This window comes from Bos grunniens, chromosome 4, assembly GCF_055505025.1.
Source record: "Bos grunniens cultivar Pamir isolate PY7600 chromosome 4, Bosgru_T2T1.0, whole genome shotgun sequence".
Classification (NCBI taxonomy): Eukaryota; Metazoa; Chordata; class Mammalia; order Artiodactyla; family Bovidae; genus Bos; species Bos grunniens.
This window is the reverse complement of record NC_141168.1, coordinates 39,315,434-39,343,427: the sequence shown is the minus strand read 5'-3', so window position 1 is coordinate 39,343,427 and position 27,994 is coordinate 39,315,434. Positions and strand designations below refer to the sequence as shown.

General features: G+C 39.8%; 2 protein-coding genes and 1 long non-coding RNA gene across 33 annotated transcripts in view; 1 reads left to right on the top strand and 2 right to left on the bottom strand.

Annotated features, from left to right (window-relative positions):
• Window positions 1–27,198, bottom strand: part of SUGCT (succinyl-CoA:glutarate-CoA transferase) — a 784,651-nt gene extending 757,453 nt beyond the window's left edge. For 17 of the 29 annotated variants that reach the window (XR_015162293.1, XR_015162297.1, XR_015162295.1 and 14 more), the window contains exons 1-5: window positions 26,884–27,036; window positions 12,401–12,452; window positions 11,692–11,765; window positions 5,499–5,584; window positions 4,894–4,944 (exon numbers count right to left, since the gene is read on the bottom strand). Coding sequence is in view for 16 of the 29 variants with exons in the window: in XM_086396001.1 (XP_086252127.1) it covers window positions 4,894–4,944; window positions 5,499–5,584; window positions 11,692–11,765; window positions 12,401–12,452; window positions 26,884–26,983 (363 nt within the window). In the remaining 13 variants the exon portion in view is untranslated. Of the gene's footprint in view, window positions 1–4,893; window positions 4,945–5,498; window positions 5,585–11,691; window positions 11,766–12,400; window positions 12,453–26,883 lie in introns of those variants that run through there. The other 12 variants (XM_086396010.1, XM_086396014.1, XM_086396004.1 and 9 more) reach the window with 5 other exon arrangements.
• Window positions 22,150–25,820, bottom strand: LOC147373967 (uncharacterized). Its single transcript, XR_015162299.1, has 2 exons — window positions 25,672–25,820; window positions 22,150–25,173 (listed from the first exon to the last, which is right to left on the bottom strand). It is a non-coding gene; the product is annotated as an uncharacterized LOC147373967 (long non-coding RNA).
• Window positions 27,199–27,420: 222 nt separating the features above from the next.
• The window catches only part of MPLKIP (M-phase specific PLK1 interacting protein), an 80,549-nt gene continuing 79,975 nt past the window's right edge, over window positions 27,421–27,994 (top strand). For all 3 annotated transcript variants that reach the window (XR_015162298.1, XM_086396026.1, XM_086396025.1), the window contains exon 1: window positions 27,421–27,800. Coding sequence is in view for 2 of the 3 variants with exons in the window: in XM_086396026.1 (XP_086252152.1) it covers window positions 27,462–27,800 (339 nt within the window). In the remaining variant the exon portion in view is untranslated. The remainder of the gene's footprint in view (window positions 27,801–27,994) is intronic.

Sequence of the window (27,994 nt, the reverse complement as noted above, 5' to 3'; positions counted from 1 at the left end):
AAAAAAAAGCACAATTTTGCATGTTGGAGAAGCCATCATCCTTTTCATTTCTTCTGGGAAAAAAAAAATCTTCTTTCCACTCACATTAAAAAAAATTAAAATCAATTGAAATACCAGATACTTAATTCTGAGTTGTTTTCATTAGATATCATTTAGGAACACATTGGAGGAACAAGACAAGGAATAAAGGGGAATAATGATAATAATTTAACTACATTTATCTGTTTAAAAAAACCATAAATTTTAAATGTACGTCCAAGGATGTTCTTACTCATACGAGATGTATTCTACAAACACACACTCTATCCCTGAGCTCTACCCCCAGGAGATATCTTCTGAAGGATTTAAAGGCAAAGTTTCATGATGTCTTCTACTTACTTTGAAATGTAAATCAAAACTACAGTGAGGTATCACCTCACACCAGTCAGAATGGCCATCACCAAAAAAAGCTACAAACAATAAATGCTGGAAAGGATGTGGAGAAAAGAGAACCCTCTCACACTGTTGGTGAAAATGTAACCTGATATAGTATGGAGATTCCTTTAAAAAACTAAGAATAAAACTACCATATGACCCAGCAATCCCACTACTGGGCATATACCCTGAGAAAATCATAATTGAGAAAGACACATGTACCCCAATGTTCACTGCAGCATTATTTACATAGACAAGACTTGGGAGCAACCTAGATGTCCATCAACAGATGAATGAAAAAAGAAGTTTGGTACATATATACAATGGTATATTACTCAGCCATAAAAAGGAATGAATTGATGAATGAATATATCAGTTCTAGTGAGGTGGATGAACCTAAAGCCTGTTATGCAGAGTGAAATAAGTCAGAAAGAGAAAAACAAATACTGAATAAAAATTCCATAATGAATATATATGGAATCTAGAAAAATGGTACTGATGAACCTGTTTGCAGGGCAGGAGTAGAGACAGAGATGGAGAGTAGACTTGTGGACAGAGTCCACAAGGAGAAGGAGAGGATGGGATGACTTGAAAGAGTAGTGCTGAAACACATACATTACCATATGTAAAACATATACATTACCATATGTAAAACATATGGTAATGTTTTACATATGAGAGCTAGTGGGAAGTTGCTGTATAACACAGGGAACTCAACTCGGTGCTCTATGACAACTTAGAGAGGTGGGATGGAGGTGGGAGGGAGGTTCGAGAGGGAGGAGACATATGTATACTCAGCTGATTCATGTTGCTGCATGGCAGAAACCAACACAACATTATAAAGCAATTGCTTGTGGTGTTTGTTCAGTCCATAAGACATATCTGACCCTTTGCAACCCCATGGACTAGACCACACCAGGCCTCCCTGTCCCTCACTATCCCCCAGAGTTTGCACAAGTTCATGTCCATTGAGCTGGTGATGCTATCCAACCATCTCTTCCTCAATTATCCTCCAATTAAAAATAAATAATTTTAAAAGGAATTTGGATTAAAGAGGAGAGAAAAATAATAAAAGCTGTCATTCACCGATGGAAAACAAATTTTAAGAATTCATTGTACTATTCCTGCAACTTTTCTGTATGTTTGAATTTTTCCTGATAAGATTTTGGGGGAAAATAAGACCCATGACACTGCTCTACTGGCCATGATTCATACTCACAACACAGATATAAAACTTATGAATGGTATAACTAGCTGAAAGCAATAGATTTAAGACCCAAGAAAATCTATTTAAGTTTAATTACTTGAAATGTACTTCATTGTTATCAATCAGATCTGAAGAGAAACCCTGCCCATAAAGTTACAATTTAAACCTATCACAGTATGCTGGAAGACATAGGCAGTATCCAAAGAGAGTAAGAAAGACACCTCAGCAAATTCTTTTCTTTTGGTTAGAATCATACATGTAGGCCTAAAATACTCTAATGTACACTGATGTCTTGAGAGCAAGAGCTATGAATTCCATCTAACACTTTAGATGGAAAAAGCACATCTAACACTTTAGATGAATAACTTTAATGAACTTGTAAAGTATTTTTTAAATCAAGTCTGAAATATTCACAATTCAGGATAAAATATCAGAACATTCTCTCAGTAAGTCACTTCAGTCACTCAGTCGTGTCCAACTCTTTGCAACCTGATGGACTGCAGCACACCAGGCTTCCATGTCCATTAGAATCTCCTGGAGTTTGCTCAAACTCATGCCCACTGAGACAGTGATGCCATCCAACCATCTCATCCTCTGTCGTCCACTTCCCCTCCTGCCTTCGATCTTTCTCAGCATCAGGATCTTTCCCAATGAGTCTGCTCTTTGCATCAGGTGCCCAAAGTTTTGGAGTTTCAGCTTCAGCATCAGTCCTTCCAATGAATATTCAGGACTGATTTCCTTTAGGATTGACAGGTTTGATCTCCCTGCAGTCTAAGGGACTCTCAAGAGACTTCTCCAACACCTCAGTTCAAAACCATCAATTCTTCCATGCTTTCTTCATAGTCCAACTCTCACATCCATACATGACTACTCAAAACACCATAGCTTTGACTAGACGGACCTTTGTTGGCAAAGTAATGTCTCTGCTTTTTAATATGCTGTCTAGGTTGGTCGTAGCTTTTCTTCCAAAGAGCATCTTTTAATTTCATGGCTACAGTCACCATCTGCAGTGATTTTGGAGCCCCCAAAATAAAGTCTTTCACTGTTTCCATTGTTTCCCCATCTATTTGCCAAGATGTGATGGGACCAGATGCCATGATCTTAGTTTTCTGAATGTTGAGTTTTAACCCAATATTTTCACTCTCCTCTTTCACTTTCATCAAGAGGCTCTTTAGTTCTCCTTCACTCTCTGCCATAGGGTGGTGTCATCTGTGTATCTGAGGTTATTGATATTTCTCCCGGCAATCTTGATTCCAGCTTGTGCATCATCCAGCCCGCAATTTCACAGGATGTACTCGGAATATAAGTTAAGTAAGCAGGGTGACGATATACAGCCTTAACAGACTCCTTTCCCAGTTTGTAACCAGTCTGTTGTTCTATGTCCAGTTCTAACTGTTGCTTATTGACCTGCATACAGATCTCAGGAGGCAGGTAGGGTGAGCTGATATTTCCATATCTTTAAGAATTTTCCACAGTTTATTGGAATCCACACAGTCAAAGGCTTTGGCATAGTCAATAAAACAGAAGTAGATGTTTTTCTGGAACTCTCTTGCTTTTTTGATGATCCAATGGATGTTGGCAATTTGATCTCTGGTTCCTCTGCCTTTTCTAAATCCAGCTTGAACACCCGGAAGTTCACAATTCAAGTACTGTTAAAGCCTGACTTGGAGAATTTTGAGCATTACTTTACTAGCGTGTGAGATGAGTGCAATTGTGAGATAGTTTGAGCATTCTTTGGCATTGCCCTTTTTTGTGATCGCAATGAAAAGCTAATGCTTAATGAGAGCTAACTATGCAGGCACCCTTCTATACATTTTATACATATTCATTCAATTCTAACAACCCTAAGAAGTGGGTTGGAGAAGGCAATGGCACCCCACTCCAGTACTCTTGCCTGGAAAATCCCATGGACGGAGGAGCCTGGTAGGCTGAAGACCATGGGGTCGCGAAGAGTCGGACACGACTGAGAGACTTCACTTTCACTTTTTCCTTTCATGCATTGGAGAAGGAAATGGCAACCCACTCCAGTGTTCTTGCCTGGAGAATCCCAGGGACAGGGGAGCCTGGTGGGCCACCGTCTATGGGGTTGCACAGAGTCGGACACTACTGAAGCGACTTAGCAGCAAGAAGTGGGTATTATTGGACTTCTCTGGCGGACCAGTGATTAAGACTCTGAGCTTCCACTGCTTGGGTCACAGGTTTGATCCATGGTCAGGGAACTAAGACCCCACATGGCACTCATCCCTATATATATAAAATAAAAACCTTTTAAAAAGTAGTTATTATTATTGCCCTCATTTTACAAATAAGGCAACTGATACATAAAGAAGTTAAGTAACCTGTTGAAGTCACATGGCTAGAAATCAAAGAAGGCAGGATTTAAATTCTAGAAGAGAACACTAAGATATGCCCCTAACCACTGTGCTTCCCTGTCCCCTCAAGGAAAGATGCCAAGATCAGGTCTGGACACATTAACCATCTGAATAAATGTTAGAAAAAGACTGGGCTCTACAGTGATGTAGACCCAGGGTTCAAATTTCAGCTCTTCCCTTTATCAGTTCTGTGATCTTTAGACAATCATTCAAGCCCCTTGAGACCCATTTTGCCTCTTGTGAAAATGAGGCTATAATATGTCATTTTCAAAGCAAATTATGAAGATTTAAGAAAATAATATTAGCAAAGTGCCCAGGCCTAAAATCTGATGCAAAGGAGGCACTCAGTCAATAGACAACAGCACCATAACTAAACACTCTGACACCATGGAGATGTCATACACAATATACCAGAAAGTATAAAGCAAGTCATACTTACTGTAAAAGCAGTTAAACTGTTGAACTGCAAGGAGATCAAACCAATCAATCCTAAAGGAAATCAGTCCTGAATATTCATTGGAAGGACTGAGGCTGAAGCTGAAACTTCAATACTTTAGCTACCTGATGGGAAAAGCCAACTAGTTAGAAAGTTGGCTAAGAAGGCAGGAGGAGAAGGAGACGACAGAGGATGAGATGGTTGGATGGCATCACCGACTCAATGTATATGAGTTTGAGCAAGCTCCAGGAGATGAAGGACAGGGAAGCCTGGCATGCTGCTGTCCATGGGTTTGCAAAGAGTCCAACACAACTGAGTGACTGAACAGCAACAAACTCTTCAAAGACATCTAGAGCAAAATTTCAGACTGCCAACAAAATCATGTTTTAAACACTTTTACTCTGATATTCAAATCCCTAATTACAACCCAGGGGGTAAGATGCCTTCTACAGAGCATACTGTACCTCTTTGACGATTTTCACCCCTTTTGGATCCTTGATATTAACAGCTATACTCTAAAAATTAAAAATAAGCATATTAAAATAATATCATAAAGATGTTTCTTTATGATAAAGAAAAATTACTGACAGTTCACTAAGAGAGCCATTCATATCATCAATTCTCTTCTTAAAGTAAATGTATTTTCCTCAGAAAGAAACATTTAAATCATTTTTACTGATTTTATTTGCAATTTGGATGTTAAAATGATAGCAAGGATTACAGTAAAATAATTTCAAATAATGATCCCAAATATAAATAATAAGCAATCTCCAAAAGAATAACAAACATAAAAGAATCAAGTGATTTCTCTCCTTAATAAAATTATTTCCATTCAAAATCATTATAAATTCTCACAATATGTTTTAAGTTAGTAGAAAAGGAAAATAAAGAGGTCTACTGTTTCTATTTGGTAACTGGCAAATGAATAGAATAAAACCTCACTTCTTGAAAATATTACTTATATCCACAAAAAAAAAAGGGTAGAAATAAACGAGCCACAATGCTATCAAAAGTTTTGTTACTACAAGACGATTATAGAAAGAAAGCAAAAAGGGGGTAATATTCTTACTTTTTTATTTCGGTTAACACTGAGAAAATAAGTACTTTCTGTCCCCACAAAAGGTGGACCCCAAGTTCGTGTATCATCACCAGCTCCTGAAAATAACAGCATGAGCTATTTTAACCTTGGAACATCACGAGACATTTCAAACCAACAAATTTACTCATTCACACGTTCACAGATGACTACTAAGATCAGCTTAGTTCAGTGGAATTAGCAACCTAAAGGAGCCATGGGAGCTTGTTAGAACTGCCCAAATTCTTTCCCTGTTCATGTAAATCACTCCCATAATTTCTTTCACTAAAACCCAACCCTGAAAGTAAAAATCCAGAACAGAATATCCAAATGCCTTAAGATACATAAACAGCAAGTTTGAAGGGAAAAAATTACTCTCCTTGTTTGATTCAACAAACAAGTCAGCTCTTTCAGTGTTTTTGGCATTAAATGTGCAAACAAAGTGTTAGGTCTGTAAAGGATTTTTGTTATATATAATTTAAATCAGAAAAATGATAAGTAAGTCTTTATAAAGTGGTATTTGAGGCTAGGTATAAAATAATGATAAATAAATCTATTTTTTAAAATCCTGCAGTAATAAATCAGAAAAAGCAAAATAAGCAACTGAGTAGCAAATGTAAATAATTTAAAATACTAGCTTAGAATAAAATTTCAAGGTCTTGCTTCAAAGTAAAATGTTTAAAACCATCAAAAATAGGGTATTTTCTTTGAGACATCTACGTCAAATGACCTGAAAAGTACTTATGTTTGATTCAAAGACAACACTATAGAGTTACAGAAAAAAGTTTTCTTTGCACAAAAAGCAAACAATGTAGATGGAACAGAGAAGGTGAATTAACAATTAATAGGCACAAATTGTATCACTTAAATTTAAAAATGTATAAGTTCAATTAAATATAGATACTAGAAACTAATCACTACCTAAGTATTACTAGCCCCTCCAATAAGAGATAATTTGTGAGTATGGGCTAAAGTTTAAATTCTAATCTCATTTAAATGATATTGTTAATTTATTGGGCCATTAAACTTTACCCACTGAAACTGATAAAGAAAAACAGACACAGCCTTTTAGAAAACAAAACAGATGCTAAACAATAGACTCCTTGATTTAAAAAGAAAAACAAAAAGGAAAAAAACCTCACAAGAGAAGGGGAGAGAACAAGAGGAAGTAAGAAGCATTAGTTCTAACGGGGGATGAACTGGAAACAACACAAAGCAATAAATGCTAAGTATCAAACTGAACACATGTTCAAAACATCAGGGGGAAAAACAAAGTGCAAGAATCCACAAAAACAACCTCCCAGGAATAGACCAGTTAGAGTCTTCATGGAAAATGTATGTGTGAATATGAATCTCCAAGACCAGCCAGGACCTCCCAGAGTCAGGAGACAGTCCAGCCACTTCTATTTTTCTGAAGGTCTCAATACATTAAAAAAAAAAATTTTTAAGGAAGCAACATCAAGATAAGGTTTAAATTAGCTTATTTTAAATGATCACATTCATCTCTGATCACATTCATCTCTCGGGTGGAGATAATGTCAGAAATCTAAATTGGAGGCCCACATGGCTTTCCTGGGGGGCTTCCCCAGTGGCTCATCAGTTAAAAAAATCTGCCTGCAATGGAGGAGATGCAGGTTTGATCCCTAAGTCAGGAAGATACCCTGTAGGAGGGCACAGCAACCCACTCCAGTATTTCTGTCTGGACAATCTCATGGATAGAGGAGTCTGGCGGTCTATATAGTCCAAGGGGTTGCACAGAGTCAAATACAACTGAAGCAATCAAGCATGCACGTACACATGGTTTCCCTACCGGACCTGTCCCTAGTTTATGCTGTTGGTGGTGGTGGTGGTGGTGGTGTTTAGTTGCTAAGTCTTATCCAACTCTTTTGCAAGCCCATGGACTCCAGCCCATCAGGATCCTCTGTTCATGGGATTTCCCAGGCAAGAATACTGAAGTAAGTTACCATTTCCTTCTCCAGGGGATCTTCCCAACCCAGGGATCAAACCCACATCTCCTGCATGTGGTAGACTCTTTACCACTGAGACACCAGGGAAGCCCATCCCTAGTATATAATCTCTAGTATACAAACCAGGGTTTAAGAGAAGCAGAAAGTGAGTGCTAATGGCACATGAAAGGTTAAAGGTCACAAGCTTGTAAAACTAGCAATTTGAGAAACATGTTTTATTTGACCCACACACTATTTAAAGTTTTTAACTATCTGCCATGATTTCAAAATCCAGAAGCAGTATATAAAAATTCAGACTTCTTTTTTTAAATGATATTTGAAAATATTCATTCATTCAGAAAAGATTTATTGGGTGCCTACTAGGTCACAAGCACCACTGTCTGCAGAGCAGACACAGGGCATCATCCTACTTCATTCATTTAGGTTACCTGCCTGGCCCTGTCAGCACACAGTTTACACTCACCAACAAACTCAAAAAAAAGGAGAAAAAAACATACTTAAGCTTGATATGTTCTTTGATTACTCAAGTAAGAACAATCTAAGTCCCAAGTCAGAAAACTACAGCCAAATTTAATTCAGAAACTAGAGAAAGTGGAAGTGTGAAAATGCTAGTTGCTCAGTTGTGTCTGACTCTTTGTGACCCCATGGACTGTAGCCTGCCTGGTTCCTCTGTCCATGGAATTCTCCATGCAAGAACACTGGAGTGGGTAGCCATTCCCTCATCCAGGGGATCTTCCCAACTCAGGGATCGAACCCAGATCTGCACTGCAGGCAGATTCTTTACTGTCTAAGCCACCAACCAAATTTAATTTAAGTGGAGAAGTGGACACTAAAAAAGACTAACTCTCTACTAAAATTTGAAAATACTGCCAAATCACTTTACCCTCATGTCTGTTGAATAATTATCTCAGAAAAACAAAATATATGAACATTAAAATGTGCTGAGCAGAAGGGTTAAAGGAAAGAGAGAAATTAGTTAGGAAAAGAGCAATGAACACCTGCTAGGAAAAAAGTTTGATGCCTAGTGTGTAGCTATGGGACTTAATAAAGTTCTAAATAAGGAAAGGGTCCCCTGGGGTGGAAAGGGAAAAAATAACAAAGGAGAAACAGGTCTAAGCAAATAGGGAAGAGTGATTTCTAAAATTCATAAAAATACAGTCATTCCTTCATTATCCTCGAGGGTTCCAGCACCAACGAGGACTCCAAAATTGGCGGATGCTCAAGTCCTACAACTGGCCCTCTATACCCACAGGTACAGTACCCCCAATTCTACCAAACACAGATCATTAAAGTTCACAAGTCCACAGACTCAACCAACAAGACACAAAGGGCCAACTGTACAAATATTTAACCTAGAGACCAAGGGAAATAGCAAGAGAAATTAGATTGACTGTTCTGCCTGTAAATGGAAGACCCCATGGCTGAAATTAGAAAGTATGTGGCATTGAAACTGGGCAGCAATGCGGTAATTAGAAGTTTTGTGGTAACTGTTAAACAAAGAAAGAAAAAAACATGTTCAGCTAGAAAGTGAACGTTATTCAGCATGTATCCAGCAATGACCAAAAGCAATAAATATCACGGACTGGATAAACGAAGCACTATTTCTGGAAAGCAGGATTTACCAGGCTCTTCTATCACCTGGAGCCTGACAAAGGCAGGGTCAGAAAAATGTAATATAAAATATGTAATATTCCTCATGCTGATCACAGAATCTTCTGCTAACTGCTTGGGCCTCCTAAGAAGATTTAGCAGAAAGTTGAATCTTCCAGATCAGGTATTCAACTTTATAATATTTAATCACTTACAGTGAATTCATATGTTGACGTAATTGCAATCTAGTCTCTTATGGGTCTGATAGAAACATGCACAGTATTCAAGAAGGCTGGACCATTTTCATTGATTTGGGAATTCTGTTCCAAATCCATGAGCATCAGAATTTTTTTTTTTATTTTTTTTTTTTTTTTTGCCATGGTACATGGCATATGGGATGTGGAATCTTAGTTCCTGGATCAGGGATCAAACCAGTGCCCCCTTCAGTAGAAGCACAGAATTCTGACTATCAGACCACGAGGGAAGTTCCAGCATCAGATCTTGAAAGATAAATAATAATGCTGATTTTTGAAACCTTCCAAAACAAGCTGTTTATGAGACGATGCAGAGAACGTGGACTCCTGGTTTAAGTGCTTATTAGAGAGAAAGGGAACATGATACGACACTTTTCTAAGTAGCTTCATCAACAGCAACATGAATTAAACATCAAAGAGTTGAGAAGGCACCAAATAAGAGTGAGAATTATGCACCCAGTATAGGTTTACTTGGTGGACAAAGGGAAGAGAAGAAAGGATAGTTGTCAGATGAAAAACATAAAAGTAAAGAATTCATCTTAGCTTCAGTGTTTTTTCTTCAAAATATTTAAAAGTATGAAATAGGAAAATGTTTCTTTTATTAGAAATAGAAAATAATGACTTAGGTTGGGGTATTTGGGTTTCTTTTGGAAGGACTTTGATTCCTTTTCTTCCTCCTTCTTCTACAACCTATTTCTCCCCTCTTCCCTTCCCCTGGTCCCTGGCTCCCTTTCATCCCGCAGTGAGGGAAGTGGCCAGGCTCACTCTAACCTCAGTGTCAGCAGCAATTCTTGTGTGGGCTCAAGAGGACCAGGATCAGAGATGAATGTCCCAACACTCCTTACTAGCTGTGTGACCGTGGACAAATCCCTTCATCTCTCTGGGTCTCTGTGTCCTTATTTATAATCTAGGAATAATAGCAGGTGACAGGTTGTTGGAAAGATTGAATAAATTAATATAGGCAAAGTGCTTAGAACAGTGCCCGGCACTAAATGTCATTAGCATCGCTGTTATCATATTGCATGTCAGTTTACCAGTGTGCTTAGTCACTCAGTCATGTCCAACTCTTTGTGACCCCATGTGCTGTAACCCACCAGGCTCCTCTGTCCATGGGGATGCTCCAGGCAAGAATACTGGGGTGGGTTGCCATGTCCTCCTCCTGCGGATCTTTGCAACCCAGGGATCAAACCCAGGTCTCCCACATTGCAAACGGATTCTTAACCGTCTGAGCCAGCAGGGAAGCCCCAGTGTTTCTAATAGAGGCTTACAGAAACTAGCTTAGGGCTCAACCCTTGGCATGTAAAGAGAAGAAAGAGATCTAACTTTAGTATAGGTTCAGAGGAAAATAAAGAATGGAGAAGAAAAATAATCATTTCATTTCTATTCTTTCCTCGTCCCACATACAGGTACATGGATATTTAAAGAACTATTAAAAATATTTATTAGCTTGTTTCTTTTTTTTTTTTTTGACACTCAAACACATCTTTTTATTATATACTAAATTTAAAAATACAAATCTTATTAAAAATGCTTATGAAACATCGTATACATAAGTACTGTCAAATACTATCAGATTATGACATTATGTACACTTGCTAAGGTTAATTAGAAACAGAACAACATTCATAACTTTGCTGATAATGAATTTCAGAAGTCAATATTTTAATTAACATTTGGCAACTTTGAAGTAGTGATCTGCACAGGAAGATGTCTGCAGAGGTAAAACAGTGAGAAAACAAACGGAAAAATGCAGATATTCCTGCCCTAAGTGTTATTAAGTAGATCTCTTCTTCATCCTCTTAAGTCTCAATATAACAGAAATTAAAGTGCATAAGACCACCAGGAATACCTGATTCAGTTGTACCCTAATACATACTACAGCCAATTGTGCTGCCATACTGAGGGCTTCAATCTCTGTACTGTTCCTGAGGTTTTAGAAGTTAATTTTGAAGGTGACTAGGGGAAGAGAGGCCAATACTTTTTAAATTGCACAAAGTGGCCTTAAAGTGTAGAAACACCAAAGATAAAAATATTAATTTGGGAATAGATTCAAGGAGATCATCCCTGTCTATTTTGCCCTAGAAATAAAATTAGGATATGAACCTAGTTTTACCTCTGGAAAATGCTTACTAAAAATCTGTTTCAAAAGATCAGACATGTACAGCAAGTACCACAATACTGTCAGTTACTGTCCACCCACTTACATACTGTATCATAAATACCAGACATCAATACCTGCCCTCCAAAGATTCACAAGAAACACAGGAAGAAGCATGTTATTACTTGACACTAATTTTGCTAATCAACATAAAGTATGATCTGTAAAAATAGGTTGTTTATTAGCTTGTTTCTATGTTTTAAAGAGAACAGTTTTACCTGGTCTTTCCACTTTTATAACTTCTGCTCCAAGATCTCCTAAATTCATAGTAGCAAAAGGTCCCGCCAGTACTCTACAATGTTAACAGTGATAAATAAATTCATTACCATCTTTAAGATTTTTATATTTATTTGTTTCTTAATGGTCCATCAACACAGACAAGCTCATATATACTAGTAAGAATTAAAACTGTTATAAAAGTGAATTGGCCATATGTATCAAGAGCTTTAAAAAGTATATTCCCTTTGATGCAATAATTCTACTTCCATAATTCTACCCTAAAGAAGAAACTGAAAGATTTTCTAAGGCCAAGATTTACATACAAGGAGTCTACTTTATACTAGAAAAACACTGGGGGATGACTAAGTAATTATGTGACAACTATATAATAAAATATTATCGTATATTTTTGTTGAATTTTGAATGACATGGGAAAAACAGCCAAAATATAACATAATGCGTAAAATGTGAATAAACCTATAATTTCAATATGGTTTCATTTTTTTAAAGTATACATAGATACGCAGATTAGAAAGAAATGTGTAAATATTATGTGGATTGTCCTTAGAATAATGAAATTATAGGAAATTTGTCTTTCCAAAATGTCAATGATAAGCTTACAAGCACCTTCTTATAATCCAAGAAACAAATGCTTTTTTAGAGAAGGGGAAAACTCAATCACCAAAACATAGATAAACCAATACACACCTCGTTAGATCCAGAATCTTTACACCCTCCAGTGGTTTCACATTGTCAGTATCTGGCAAAACAGAGAAAATACTTGAAGATAATTGATTACTAATTTTAGGAAGGAATAATGCATAATTTGGCTACCTGATGCAAAGAGCTGACTCATTTGAAAAGACCCTGATGCTGGGAAAGATTGAGGGCAGGAGGAGAAGGGAATGACAGAGGATGAGATGGTTGGATGGCATCACCGATTCAACGGACATAAGTTTGGGTGGGCTCCGGGTGTTGGTGTTGGACAGGGAGGCCTGGCGTGCTCCAGCTCACAGGGTCACAAAGGGTCAGACACGACTGAGCGACTGAACTGAACTGAATGCAGAATTCTTCATATTCTGAAAGTACTCTCTATTACTACCAAATAAATAAATATATTTTCCTTCAGATTACTAAAGGGAACTGTGTATAACACAGAACCCTTGACCAATCCAATTTATGAATCTGTAAAAATTTTAAAGCCTCTAACACCAGATTATTCCCCATTTAATAAAGTCCAAAGCTACACGTAAAATCATTTGCCTAATGAAAAATAAAAAGTTGGAGGAGAGAGGGTCAGAGAGGCTGAGCACAGGATTTTTAGGACACTGAAAATACTCTGTATGATACCATAATGATGGATACATGTCATTACACATTTTCCAAACTCACAAATAGAACTTTCCATCACCTGAAAGTTTCCACCTGCCCTTTGCAAACTACCTTTCCCTCCATTCCCAACCTCAGGCAACCACTGATCTGCTTTCTATCACTACAGTTTAATCAGCATTTTCTAAAATATTAACTAAAATAATATAGCATACACCCTTTTTTGTGTGGCTTCTTCCATTCAGCATAATGATATTGAGACTCATCCATGTTGTTGAATTTGTATAAGTACTATCCTGTTCATGGATATACGTTTTTCTTTATTCTTTCTAACCTACTGAGTAGGCTCGTTTTAGGTTCCAGTGGATCAAGCTGCTATGAACATGCATGTACAAGTCTTTGTTGGACATGTTTTCATTTGACGAAATACCTAGTGGAATGGCTGGGTAATATGGTAAGGTTATGCTTAACGTTCTAAGAAACTGCCAGATTTCCAAAGTGACTGTACAGCAGTACATGTGAGTTCTAGAAGCTCCACATCCTCGAAACACTAAGTATTGTTAACCTTTTTTAAATTTATTTATTTGGCTGCATTGGGTCTCAGTTGCAGCACATAGGCTCTTCAATCTTCCTTGCAGCATGCAGGATCTAGTTCCCTGACCAGGAATCAAACCAGTCTCTTGCATTGGGACCTGAGTCTTACCCACTGGACTACCAGAGAAGTCCCTTGTTAATCTTTTTAATGTTACCCATTCTAATGGGTATATGATGTTTCTCTGAGGCTTCAATTTGCATTCCTTTGATGATTAATGCTATTCAAAATCTCTTCATGTAACAATAGGCCATTTATGTATCTTCTACTGTGAATTGTCTCACTGTTTTTTAAATACTGAAGCAAAATATTCAAAACAATGCAAAAATCCACCAACATGTGAAATGTTAAATAAGCACTGGCACATCCATATAAAAAAATACCATGCCGATGTTAAGAAAAAATGAGACAGATCAACATACCCTGACATATACAGTCGACCAAGATATATTCCTAAGTTAAAAAATAAATCAGGGACTTGCCTGGTGGTCCAGTGGTTGAGAATTCACCTTGCAATGCAGGGGAACCAGGTTCAATTCCTGATCAGGGAACTAAGATCCTACATGCTGCAAAGCAACTGTGCCACAACTAGACACTCCCAGTGCCACAGCCAAATAAATAAATAATTTTAAAAATTCAAGCTGTAGAATAGAATGTGTAATATGAGCCTATGTTTGTAAACATACATAATAATATTAATAATAATGTTGGTACCTGGAGCATTCATAATGTTCTACTCTTGGCTAAGTCTTGGGGTAAGAATTTATGGAACACTTTCACTAGCTAAGTTACTTATTTCTGTAATTTTGCTTAATCCTTAAATCAGGGGGAAAAAAGAAAAAGTGAAAACATGAAGAACAAATTGAGAGAGAAACAAGATATTTTAGAGAAAGTAAAACATAGAAAAAGATCTTAAATATGAGAAGATATTTTGATATCATTAGGAATGAACTGACAAGCAATTATTGTCCATAAGACTCCAAAAATATGAGTCTTCTGTACTCATCTCTTTGGGAGCCCCTGTTTTACTTCAAATGATACAGGAAATATATTTAGAGATCTCTTCAATTCATAAATCTCTTCTCATCATAAATCTATAAAGAGAAGTCTATATTTCACTACCAAGGTCAACTCACAACCGTAATAAATTAGTAAAATTTTATTTAATGATGCAAAAACTTTTAAATGAATTCATTTAACATCAGCCAATAGCATTTTACTTTTATGATCTGCGAAGATAACCAAAAAGAACTTCTAAAGCATATTTAAAGTGAAAGTGAAGTCGCTCAGTCATGTCCGATTCTTTGCGACCCCATGGACTGTAGCCCACCAAGCTCCTCCATCCATGGAATTTTCTAGGCAAGAGTACTAGAATGGGTTGCCATTTCCTTCTCCAGGGGATATTCCCGACTCGGGGATTGAACCCGGGTCTCCCGCATTGCAGGCAGACGCTTTACCGTCTGAGCCACCAGGGAATCCCCTAAAGCATATTTAAGTCATAATCAATTAATGAGTTTTAAACAGGTAAGAGCATAAACCTTAGAGACTGAATTTAATTCTCTGCTTCACTATTTACTATCCTAATGACCTTGACCAAGGTAAACATTTCTCTGTTTCAATTTCCTCATTTGAAACACCTACATCATAGAGTTTGCAAAGATTAAGTGAAATGTTATATGGGGGCTTCCCAGTGGTGTCAGTGGTGAAGAACCCGCCTGCCAATGCAGGAGACATAAGAGACTTGGGTTTGATATCTGGGTTGGGAAGATCTCCTGGAGGAGGGCATGGCAACCTTGCGGTATTCTTGCCTGGAGAATCTCATGGACAGAAGGGCCTGGCAGGCTATAGTCCATGGGGACGCAAAGAGTCAGATATGACTGAACCGACTTAGCACACAGGCACACACAAAGTACACTTCCTGCTGCTGCTGCTGCTGCTAAGTCGCTTCAGTCCGACTCTGTGCGACCCCATAGACAGCAGCCCACTAGGCCCCTCTGTCCCTGGGATTCTCCAAGCAAGAATACTGGAGTGGGTTGCCATTTCCTTCTCCTGGCATATAGTAAATGCTCACTAATACCAACAATTGTTGTTATCATCATCATCACCAATGTAATATACAGTCCCAATACCTATTAAGTAAATAATCCAGATTTGAAAGCAATCACATGACTCATGATTAAGGAACAGAAAATAATATTATTCTCAATATTCTATACTTTAAAAAGATATCTACAGCCATATTTTGTTTCCTTATGAAAGACCAGAATAGACTGATTTCAGGGTGAAAAACAGTTGAAAAGAGCATCCTTTATAACGTAATTTGTTGAGATATAGTGAGCAGCTTGTATATCGCTCTATCTTATTTGGCCTCTAGGATGGAAAGCTATTATGTTGATATAGCTGAGTAACCATGCAAAGAAATATAATTATAGTGAAGCTGCCATCAAATTTATGCTTGCCAGAGTTGCTTCTAGGACTCCTCTGGTATTTGGCCCTAGGTTTCCATGACACAAATAAATTTGAACACCAGTGTGGATATAATTGACAGATGCCCACACAAGTGGCTCATTTGTGTGGCAGCAACCATGACATCCCTCTCCCACTGTACTAGCCAACTACTGAGACATTAAACAAAAAAGTCAAGTCCTAAAACAAACTGATCGAATATCACTATCAAATACAACATGTGATATACATCAGAAGGCTTTCTTGATTTGATATTTTTACAGAGAACTTAATTACCAGAACTTAGGAGTGAGCCAGTAGATGGATATCTCTTCCAAGCTTTATTTAGAAAAGTTAGCAGGATATTTTCTTTCTAGCACAGGTTGAGTCTTGAAGGAATTCTCTGTTCCTAATAGTATAATTTGGCAGGAAATTTTAGGGGTTCAGAGTACTTGGAAAATCAGAATCCACTGGAAAACATTCCAGGGAAACTAAAATTTTTGAGTGGTAAAAAGATAGTGTGGAAGTGACACTCAAGTTATGAGACATTTAGAGACAATTCGGTTCAGCGGTAAAGTCTACACCTGCAGTGCAGGAGCCGCAGGAGACATGGGTTCGATTCCTGGGTTGGGAAGACTCCCTGGAGGAGGAAATGGCAACCCACTCCAGTATTTTTGCTTGGAAAATGCTATGGACAGAGGAGCCTGGCAGGCTACCATCCATGGGGTCACAAAGAGTCAGACACAACTAAGTGACTAAGCACACAGAAAACAATAGAAAGATGGGTAAGAACGTATAATCGTTTATAATTCATGCTTCATTGACACTCAGTTTCTTCAGAACTGCCCTTCCCTTGCAAGGACTTGGCTATTACTGTGGGATTTGCAATCAAAGAGGTTTTAAAATGGCTGGATGCTACTATTTTAATGAAAACTTGAAGAAAAAATGCAAAAAGACTAGAAATAAAGGGCTACCAAATGATAGGTAAAGCATTACACAACCAAAGTACCAATGGGTGCTAATCCCTAATCCCTCTGCTCTTCTCACTTCCCAGTTTCTCTTGCAATTAGATTGGGGCCAAATGCCTGGGGTCTGGCCAATCACACATAAACAGAAGCAATATAAGCTTAATTCCAGCCCTAATCCTTAAAAACATCCCATTAGGTCCTCCAGGCTTCTATGGTCCTACTGCAGTGACTGTGAGCTAATTTGTACCACAGCCCCATCTAGCCTTTCCTGACCAATGAAGAAATGAGGCATGGGCAGAAGAAAAATGGTAGTCTCCTCTAAGCGAATGTAGAGCGTCCAAGCCAACCAGTTAGAGTTCCATTTCAGGGGTAAGTTGCTTCACTGCTAGCAGCAGTCATCAAACGGAGATACGTTAAGACTTTCGTAAGAAATCAATGAATCATTTTAAAGAAATCAATTTCCAGATCTTAAGCTTCCATACATATTTTTCCCCAAAACTGATCAAAGAAGACCTACAAATAAGCCTTCTTTCATGACAAGGCTTCTTACACTGGGTAAAAGGAAAGCATATTCCTCACACATTACAGATCTTACCCTCACCTTAGTTCTTACTATAAAATTTATTTGTGATAAACAAATTTTTTAATATGAACTTAGTATATGCAATGTGTTGCTAATCAAAAGTCATTTAGGAGAAAGACCACTAGTGTAGACTGGAACATTGAAGGGTAGAAAACAGTACCAACTTAGAGACTTTATAAGTAATCAATTTATAGTTATAGGATTCACAACCAAAAGTCAGGAAGCCAGAGAAAAAAGCTTCAGGGTTGAGGCCTCTTTAATGAGCCTGAAGAGAATAACTCAGGGATAACAAGTGGCTGAACCAGGAACTCATGGAGCAAATGACAGTTGTAAACTACAGAATATGAATGCCCACAAACCCATGAGACCCCTGAAACTTCACCATGTAGGTGATGAGGCTTTCTTCCAGAAGAAGACCGACCAAAGGGAAGCCCTTCGTGCGAATCAGGGAAAGTCATCCATTCCAGGGGACAACCAGCAAAACACCATCATAGGTACTTGAAGGGCATTCTAATTATCACAGAAAAGAAGAAAACGTGCGAGTGCGAGATGTGGGAGGGTGGGAACCGGGGGCAGTGTTAGATGGTGAATGTGATGAGCCTATTTTAAACACAAAAAGGGAACGGAACCCTATTTTACAGACCAACTGCAAATAAAACAGGAGGAACAGATGGAAAGGGAAGGGACAGCCTGGGAGAAGTGAGTAGACAGATACATATGTCAGAAAAAAATGTTTATGATTTGATTTGTTTTCAACAGCTTCCAATAGGTCATTCTGAAGAGAAGGAGATGTCTAGAAGAACTTAGGATACTTGCTGTGAAGTGCTAGGGAACCCTCCCAGGGATGTCTCTTTAAGTAGTAAAGATAAAAATGATTCTCTAAGCCTTTTAGAGTTTGGCGGGGTTCAGATCAGATCAGATCAGATCAGTTGCTCAGTCGTGTCCGACTCTTTGCAACCCCATGAAGCGCAGCACGCCAGGCCTCCCTGTCCATCACCAACTCCTGGAGTTCACTCAGACTCATGTCCATCAAGTCAGTGATGCCATCCAGCCATCTCATCCTCTGTCGTCCCCTTCTCCTCTTGCCCCCAAACCCTCCCAGCATCAAAGTCTTTTCCAATGAGTCAACTCTTCGCATGAGGTGGCCAAAGCACTGGAGTTTCAGCTTTAGCATCATTCCTTCCAAAGAAATCCCAGGGCTGATCTCCTTCAGAATGGACTGGTTGGATCTCCTTGCAGTCCGAGGGACTCTCAAGAGTCTTCTCCAACACCACAGTTAAAAGCATCAATTCTTCAGTGCTCAGCCTTCTTCACAGTCCAACTCTCACATCCATACATGACCACAGGGAAAACCATAGCCTTGACTAGACAAACCTTTGTTGGCAAAGTAATGTCTCTGCTTTTGAATATGCTATCTAGGTTGGTCATAACTTTCCTTCCAAGGAGTAATCATCTTTTAATTTCATGGCTGCAGTCACCATCTGCAGTGATTTTGGAGCCCAGAAAAATAAAGTCTGACACTGTTTCCACTGTTTCCCCATCTATTTCCCATGAAGTGATGGGACCAGATGCCATGATCTTCGTTTTCTGAATGTTGAGCTTTAAGCCAACTTTTTCACTCTCCACTTTCACTTTCATCAAGAGGCTTTTTAGTTCCTCTTCACTTTCTGCCATAAGGGTGGTGTCATCTGCATATCTGAGGTTATTGATATTTCTCCCGGCAATCTTGATTCCAGCTTGTGTTTCTTCCAGTCCAGCGTTTCTCATGATGTACTCTGCGTAGAAGTTAAATAAACAGGGTGACAATATACAGCCTCGACATACTCCTTTTCTATTTGGAACCAGTCTGCTGTTCCATGTCCAGTTCTAACTGTTGCTTCCTGACCTGCATACAGATTTCTCAAGAGGCAGATCAGGTGGTCTGGTATTCCCATCTCTTGAAGAATTGTCCACAGTTTATTGTGATCCACACAGTCAAAGGCTTTGGCATAGTCAATAAAGCAGAAATAGATGTTTTTCTGGAACTCTCTTGCTTTTTCCATGATCCAGCGGATGTTGGCAATTTGATCTCTGTTTCCTCTGCCTTTTCTAAAACCAGCTTGAACATCAGGAAGTTCATGATTCACATATTGCTGAAGCCTGGCTTGGAGAATTTTGAGCATTACTTTACTAGTGTGTGAGATGAGTGCAATTGTGCGGTAGTTTGAGCATTCTTTGGCATTGCCTTTCTTTGGGATTGGAATGAAAACTGACCTTTTCCAGTCCTGTGGCCACTGATGAGTTTTCCAAATTTGCTGGCATATTGAGTGCAGCACTTTCACAGCATCATCTTTCAGGATTTGGAATAGCTCAACTGGAATTCTATCACCTCCACTAGCTTTGTTCGTAGTGATGCTTTCTAAGGCCCACTTGACTTCACATTCCAGGATGTCTGGCTCTAGGTCAGTGATCACACCATCGGGATTATCTGGGTCATGAAGATCTTTTTTGTACAGTTCTTCTGAGTATTCTTGCCACCTCTTCTTAATATCTTCTGCTTCTGTTAGGTCCATACCATTTCTGTCCTTTATCGAGCCCATGTTTGCATGAAATGTTCCTTTGGTATCTCTGATTTTCTTGAAGAGATCTCTAGTCTTTCCCATTCTGTTGTTTTCCTCTATTTCTTTGCATTGATTGCTGAAGACGGCTTTCTTATCTCTTCTTGCTATTCTTTGGAACTCTGCATTCAGATGTTTATATCTTTCCTTTTCTCCTTTGCTTTTCGCTTCTCTTCTTTTCACAGCTATTTGTAAGGGCGCTTTGTCCACAGCCTTGTCTAACTCAATGAAACTAAGCCATGCCCATGGGGCAACCCAAGATGGGTTGATGGAGAGATCTGACAAAATGTGGTCCACTGGAGAAGGGAATGGCAAACCACTTCAGTATTCTTGCCTTGAGAACCCCATAAACAGTATGAAAAGGCAAAATGATAGGATACTGAAAGAGAAACTCCCCAGGTCAGTAGGTGCCCAATATGCTACTGGAGATAAGTGGAGAAATAACTCCAGAAAGAATGAAGGGATGGAGGCAAAGCAAAAGCAATACCCAGCTGTGGATATGACTGGTGATAGAAGCAAGGTCCGATGCTGTAAAGAGCAATATTGCATAGGAAACTGGAATGTCAGGTCCATGAATCAAGGCAAATTGGAAGTGGTCAAACAAGAGACAGCAAGAGTGAATGTCGACATTCTAGGAATCAGCGAACTGAAATGGACTGGAATGGGTGAATTTAACTCAGATGACCATTATATCTACTACTGCGGACAGGAATCCCTCAGAAGAAATGGAGTAGCAATCATGGTCAACAAAAGAGTCCGAAATGCAGTACTTGGATGCAATCTCAAAAATGACAGAATGATCTCTGTTTGTTTCCAAGGCAAACCATTCAATATCACAGGAATCCACGTCTATACCCCAACCAGTAACGCTGAAGAAGCTGAAGTTGAACGGTTCTATGAAGACCTACAAGACCTTTTAGAACTAACACCCAAAAAAATGTCCTTTTCATTATAGGGGACCAGAATGCAAAAGTAGGAAGTCAAGAAACACCTGGCATAACAGGCAAATTTGGCCTTGGAATACGGAATGAAGCAGGGCAAAGACTAATAGAGTTTGCCAAGAAAATGCACTGGTCATAACAAACACCCTCTTCCAACAACACAAGAGAAGACTCTATACGTGGACATCACCAGATGGTCAACACCGAAATCATATTGATTATATTCTTTGCAGCCAAAGATGGAGAAGCTCTATACAGTCAGCAAAAACAAGACCAGGAGCTGACTGTGGCTCAGACCATGAACTCCTTATTGCCAAATTCAGACTTAAATTGAAGAAAGTAGGGAAAATCACTAGACCATTCAGGTATGACCTAAATCAAATCCCTTATGATTATACAGTGGAAGTGAGAAATAGATTTAAGGGCCTAGATCTGATAGATAGTGCCTGATGAGCTATGGAATGAGGTTCGTGACATTGTACAGGAGACAGGGATCAAGACTATCCCCATGGAATGGAAATTGGGGGGGTTAAGAAGGCACAATGAGGAGCATGTTTCCAAGGACAGAGGCAGGTCTTAAGGTGGCCTAGCTATGTTCTTGTTGTAAATTCATTCAAACTTTTCATACATACTATCAAACTGTCCACCAGAAAAGCAGCACCAATATATACCAGCATCAGCCGTGGAAAACAATGTTCTCCACTAGCTCCCATAACCCACAACGGCTTAGTTTTGGGAGCTTTTTGTTTACTTGTTTGTTGTAAATTCAACAGTTAAAAATTTGCACATTACTACCATTTTAATTTTCATTTACTTAGTGACAAGAAATTACACTGCTTTTCATACTTTCTCTTTTTTTTTTATCTTCTCCTGTAAATAATGTTTTCTTCTTGTTGGCCCATATGTCTACGGGCACATTTATCTTTTCCTTATTGATCTGTATGGGTTCTTCGTGTAGTAAGAATATTAACCTTTTATGAGTACAAAACACAAAGATACAAATTCTAGTGACATTAAAATTTTATTCACTCTTTTAAAACAAAAAATTGTATCTGGAAAAGAATAATTACATTCTTTAACATTTTTCTTCATGTCAAAGTATTCTGTCAACAATTTTATTATATTCAATAAAAACTTTCATAAGTGACTTAATGCATTAACACGTATTACACATGGGTGAATATTAATCAAAAAGAAATACACATGTATAAAACATTTCACCTGTGCTTGACTACTATGGACAATGGAAACATGCTTAGAACTGAAAAGAAGATCATTAACAGTAGTTTGGCTCTCAGAGACAAGAACAAGTTGCTTCCAACACCTGCTTAATCAATGAGAACATTACATAAGTGATAGTTAAGTGATCTACTGTGTTCAATGCAGACCTCATCCTATTAATGAATGAGCTAATCATATCCTAGAGATGCATTTACTTTTCTACTCTTGACAGTCTTTAACATGCAACAGCTAAACAGCTAACAAGAGAAGAGGAAAACAGAGATAATCTGAAAGGCCTCAGGGAATACTATGGTAGCTTATGCTCTAAGTATATCACAGTAGCTCCACTCCACCCCCCATCCATGGGTTCCTCAACTACAGATTCAACCAATGGTGGATTGAAAATATTGGGGAGAAAAAAATTCCCAAGAGCAAAGCTTGAATATGCCTCCCACGACTATTTACAGAGCAGTTACATTGTATTTATAACTATTTACATATTATTTACATTGTATTCGGTATTATAAAGTACACACAGAACATGTGGTTATATGCAAATACCAAACCATTTTATATAGTAAGGAACTTGAGCGTCCTTGGATTTTGGTATCCAAGGGGGTGGAATCCTGGAATCAATCCTCTGCAGATCCCGAGAGATACCAGAACAAACATTTCCAGGACTAGCTTCAGGAGCACATATACTAAAATTGGAACAAACATTTCTAACATAGAAACTATTAAATACACTCTCCTGTCCTAAGAAGTGCTTTCATTAAAAATACATGGTCTTTAATACCCATACTTATTCAAAACCGTGGTTTCTGAAGCAGAGATCAGAGTTATTATTTCTTACATCAAGAAATGCACCATTTTCTCCCCAATTAATAAGTTGCAGGAGTCATAATGAGAGCTGGTGGACTTCACCTGCACGTCCAAGGACTGAACCCAAGGAAAGGTCCCCCAAATTATAAACCAATCAGTTTGTATGAGACAGCTGCTGGCACTGCACCTTCCCGCAAAAAAGCAGAGACAGCTAATGGCCCTAAAGTAAGCAAATTCTCCTCAGGAAGAAAGGGGGATGGTCCCTGGGCTGACTCTCTGGAATGTAAATAAATGTCTCCAGGGGGAAAGATAAACTTCACTGGGTTAACAATCTGAATCTTGGGAAAGTATCCAAGGCTCTGAGTTTTATACCCCTATGAAATATAAACATAAATTTCCTGGAAGCTCTCTACCATTTCAGTCATCTTTTAACTTCCAAGGCTTGGCCTTTAACCCAAGTTGTAGTTTTCTTAGCGTAGAAAGCCCTGACCATGCAGAAACATGAAAATATTCACTCCTTGGTAATAAGTAGTAAAAACTAACCAAAGTATTTACGTTTTCAGCACTCATTAATACCTGATGCCTACCAAACATATTGGGTTTCAAATCCTTTCTGGAGAGCCCTAGAAATTCCTCAGAGGTGCCAGAAGTGTCTTTTCAAGGAGGCAGATAAAGGAGGAAACAGAGTGAGCAGCTCTGGGAATCCCAATTCCTCCTTCAAACACGAAGCCATATGCTCTCAAAAAGGCTCTACCAAAAAAAAATTGTTTTTAATCTACTGAAAAAAAGAAACACTAAAAAAAACTTTGGTAACCCCAATAAAGATTTTCTGTCTTATAGAAGGAGAAGGCAATGGCAACCCACTCGTCTTATAGAAACGGACAAGTTCCCATTTTCACTTACACTTAAATTTACACTTAAATCTGTGATACTCTTACTTGCATTAATATAAAACGTGTAAAACATGCATCATCAGAAAGTTAGCCAATTATTTTGGAGATCCCCATATACTTCATAGGTACTGAGAAAGTTCCTTAACGCTTTGCTTGTTGATGTCCTCTGAGTACAATGTCCCTTGAAGACATCACCTAGCCATTAATAGTGTCTTCAATAAATGCACTATCCTATTTGGGATCCTGTTTTCTAAAGGTGATCCTCCCTAAACAGTTCTACAATTCTCTTTTTGTCAGAACAATACTCGTGTTACTCACACAAATGTTAAAGTGCCCTTTTCTCCTCACAGGATTCCGACTTCATTCATGGAGCAGCCACCATACTCTCACATACATCATCCCACTTCACTTTTCTATTTCCAGGTAATACAACATAAAACTTCCTACATTTCTCTTCCCCGGAACTCACCACCACATAAACAAATTGAAATATGCGTCTTGGGACCTCAGACCCATCAGCTCAGGCTGTCAGATTGCAATCCCCAGGTTAACACCTGTGAAGACTCTAGCTACATTTACAAATGTTCACAATTAAAGTTATATCTACTAATCTCTAAATGTCTAAAAAAGATATGCCATGAAGTACATATTATGAAGCCATAAAGATGTTAAGTTAAACACTTTGACCTTTAAATTGATTGGTCAAAAATGATGTACTTTAAGGACAGGAGCCAACCAAAAATGTACAGATTAATACTGGTAAAGATATAAGACTGCTGTAATCCCCATCTTTTTAGGGACTCTTTAATACCCCCCACCCCCAGTGTCTATGCTGAGAGCTTTGTACTTTCCTCCTTTCTGATAAATCCTATTTGCTTGCTACCATGAGAGTCTGCATGTTCGTGGATTCCATTCTTCGACTCCGTGAACAAGAAGTTAGATTCCCGTTTCAGTCACTTAATTTCTCTTGGACAATCTTTCTCATCTGTAAAAAGGCAAATTGCCTATACTCAGAAGTGATTCAAGTGGAATCTTCAGTTTTCATACAATTAAGAATGTGCTCTCCCTCACTCCTCCTATATATTAATACCTGAAAACATAACGGAGAGCACAATGTCATACATAATCTACTCGTCAAAAATTTCACACTTTATTTCTTGTTTCTAATACAAGTTCATATGTGTGGAAGATAACAAGATATCGCTACAGGGAAGAACATTCCAGAAGTACAAGCCAAGTAAAAAGACAACTTACAGTACTTCACTCAATTCAACAAATCATTTGCTAATTATTTAACTATTAACAAAGGTAATTTAGTCCCTGCCACCCTCATTTCTCTGCGCCCTCCCACCAAGAGGTAGACTGGTGACCTACCTCTTGATGACATTAAAGGTCATTACAAGTGAGACTCACTAACCCACTCATGTGGGTTATGATGTGACCCACTCATTCATTCAATAAATATCTGAGAGCCCAATTACCAGGTATTAAACTATGTCCAGGAAGGTGAATTTCCGGACAGGACAGTGAAAGAAAGAAGTCGCTCAGTCGTGTCCGACTCTTTGCAACCCCATGAACTGTAGCCTACCAGGCTCCTCCGTCCATGGGATTTTCCAGACAAGAGTACTGGAATGGGTTGCTATTTCCTTCTCCACGGAGTCTTCCTGACCCAGGGATCGAACCCGGGTCTCGGCATTATAGGCAGACGCTTTACCATCTGAGCCACCAGGGAAGTCACTAGAATAGAGGTATGTTTAAAGAGGGTACTCTGGGAGGATCCTCAGGCCTTAATTGCATCACAAAGCCTCAACGTGATTACCCTGCCTTGATTGATTCTACAACTTGTGTCTAAAGGAGAAATCTGAAGAACCAAATTCTCTCAAACAATGGCAAAAAAACTGCGTGTTTCTCCATTCATCAAGGATAGAAGCTAAGAAAACAACACATTCTTCAGCTTGCCACATGCCACAGAATATGTCAAACGGAAGGTGAGGAGTGGAAGCTGCAAGAATGTTCATAGGCTGAAAGGCACAGATCCACGCTACCCATTAGGCTATGATTAAATGAGTCCTAAAATTCTCTAAGATTCTTTTTCCTACAAGCTGATTTCAAGGCTCACCGTAGACTTTCATCCCCAAATTCGAAGGGAGTCAAGATAGTTTCAGAAAACTGCAATAAATCCAAATTTCATCTTCTAAATAAAATTCGAGCCAGGTCTTCGGTTCAAAGGTGTGTTTATACCTTAGGGGTCATTTCTTGAATGATCACATTTTTCTTTATAACCAAAGGTCTGTGAAATGGCCATTATTTTAAGAGCTCTGGACAAACGTTCGTTTTGAAAATCAGGATCTCTGCTTCCTAATCACCTCCCTTACCCGACTTCATTTAACAAGAACAAGGAAGGGAATAAAGTCCGGCATCTGCGAACAGTCTCACCCCCGAGTTATTTAAAGATGCAGTCTGAAATCCTTTCTGAAATGCAGCTGGTTGCAGGGGTGGGGGGTAGGGGGTACATTTTTCAAGTTATTTAAACATGGGAGACGAGGAGGGATGAGTAAGGGAGAAAGACGAGTCCGCCCGGTAGGCCCGCGCGGGGCCCGGACCGGAACCCGGACGTCGGGCAGGGTGACCACCCGGCGACCGCGGAGCCAGGGCGCTGGGGAGACGCGAAAGGTCAGAGGGCGGGCGACCGGGTCAGCGGATACTACAGGAAGCGCACCGCTCTGCTCAGATTGCCGCCTGAGTGGGAAGGCTGGGACTGGGGTCTCTTTCGCCACCTGGACCGAGTTTCGGAGGGTACCTGACTGCGGGCGGCCGGTCCACAGCCCCGTCCCGCCGCTCCGGCGGGAGAAAAGGCCGGTTCTCCGCAGAGCGGCGACCCTCGCCAGCGACGCCAGCATTGCGCGCCGCTCGCAAATCCTGGCTCCCCGAGTGGAGAACTCCGCGCTCGCGCGGCCACTGGGGGCGCCCGCGGACAACTCAGCCCTCTCCCGGCACCAGGTGGGAGGGGCCGGGCTCGGCCCGGCTGAGCTCCCTTAACCACCCACCCAGCTCTGGGCAGGCGTCTAGTCGGTGGGTCAGTCCCAACCAAAGCCCGCGAGACTTCAAAGGCCATTGCTGGGGCTTCCCCGGTGTTTGGCCTTTCCTTTATCCATTTTCCGCCTCCTTCCTTCACTTAACTCAATCTGTACCCAATTCGATAACGTACTTATCCTGCCGCCCTAGAGGAACCTTTGTGAGCCCGGAACCAATGTGCTATATAATGCTGGAGGACGGAGGAGTGTTTTGGTGAAGGACCGCCAAGTATAAGAGAAGGGTTGCTCGCGACAGTTCCGGCAGGAGAACGCGCCAGTGAGATCCTTGTCGTCGTCCGCTGAGATGCAGCGACAGAATTTTCGACCCCCGACTCCTCCTTACCCCGGCCCGGGTGTAGGAGGTTGGGGGAACGGGAGCAGCTTCCGGGGTACCCCGAGCGGAGGCGGACCGCGGCCGCCATCCCCGCGGGACGGGTACGGGAGTCCACACCACACGCCGCCGTACGGGCCCCGATCTAGGCCCTACGGAAGCGGCCTTTCTCCGCGACACGGCGGCAACTTCCCTGGGGGCCGGTTCGGGTCTCCGTCCCCTGGCGGCTACCCTGGCAACTACTCCAAGTCCCCCGCGGGGTCCCAGCAGCAATTCGGCTACTCCCCAGGGCAGCAGCAGACCCACCCCCAGGTAATAATAGCCAGCGTTTGCCGAGCTCTTACTGTATGGCAGGCATGGTACTCCCTTTACGTGGATTATTTTGACTCCTCTATGAGGTGGGATACTGTCGTTAGCCCTGTGTTGCCGATGAATAAACTGAGGCTCAGAGAAGTGTAGCTTTCTTTGGAATGCTCTACAAAGTGGCAGAGCCCGACTTGTTTCTG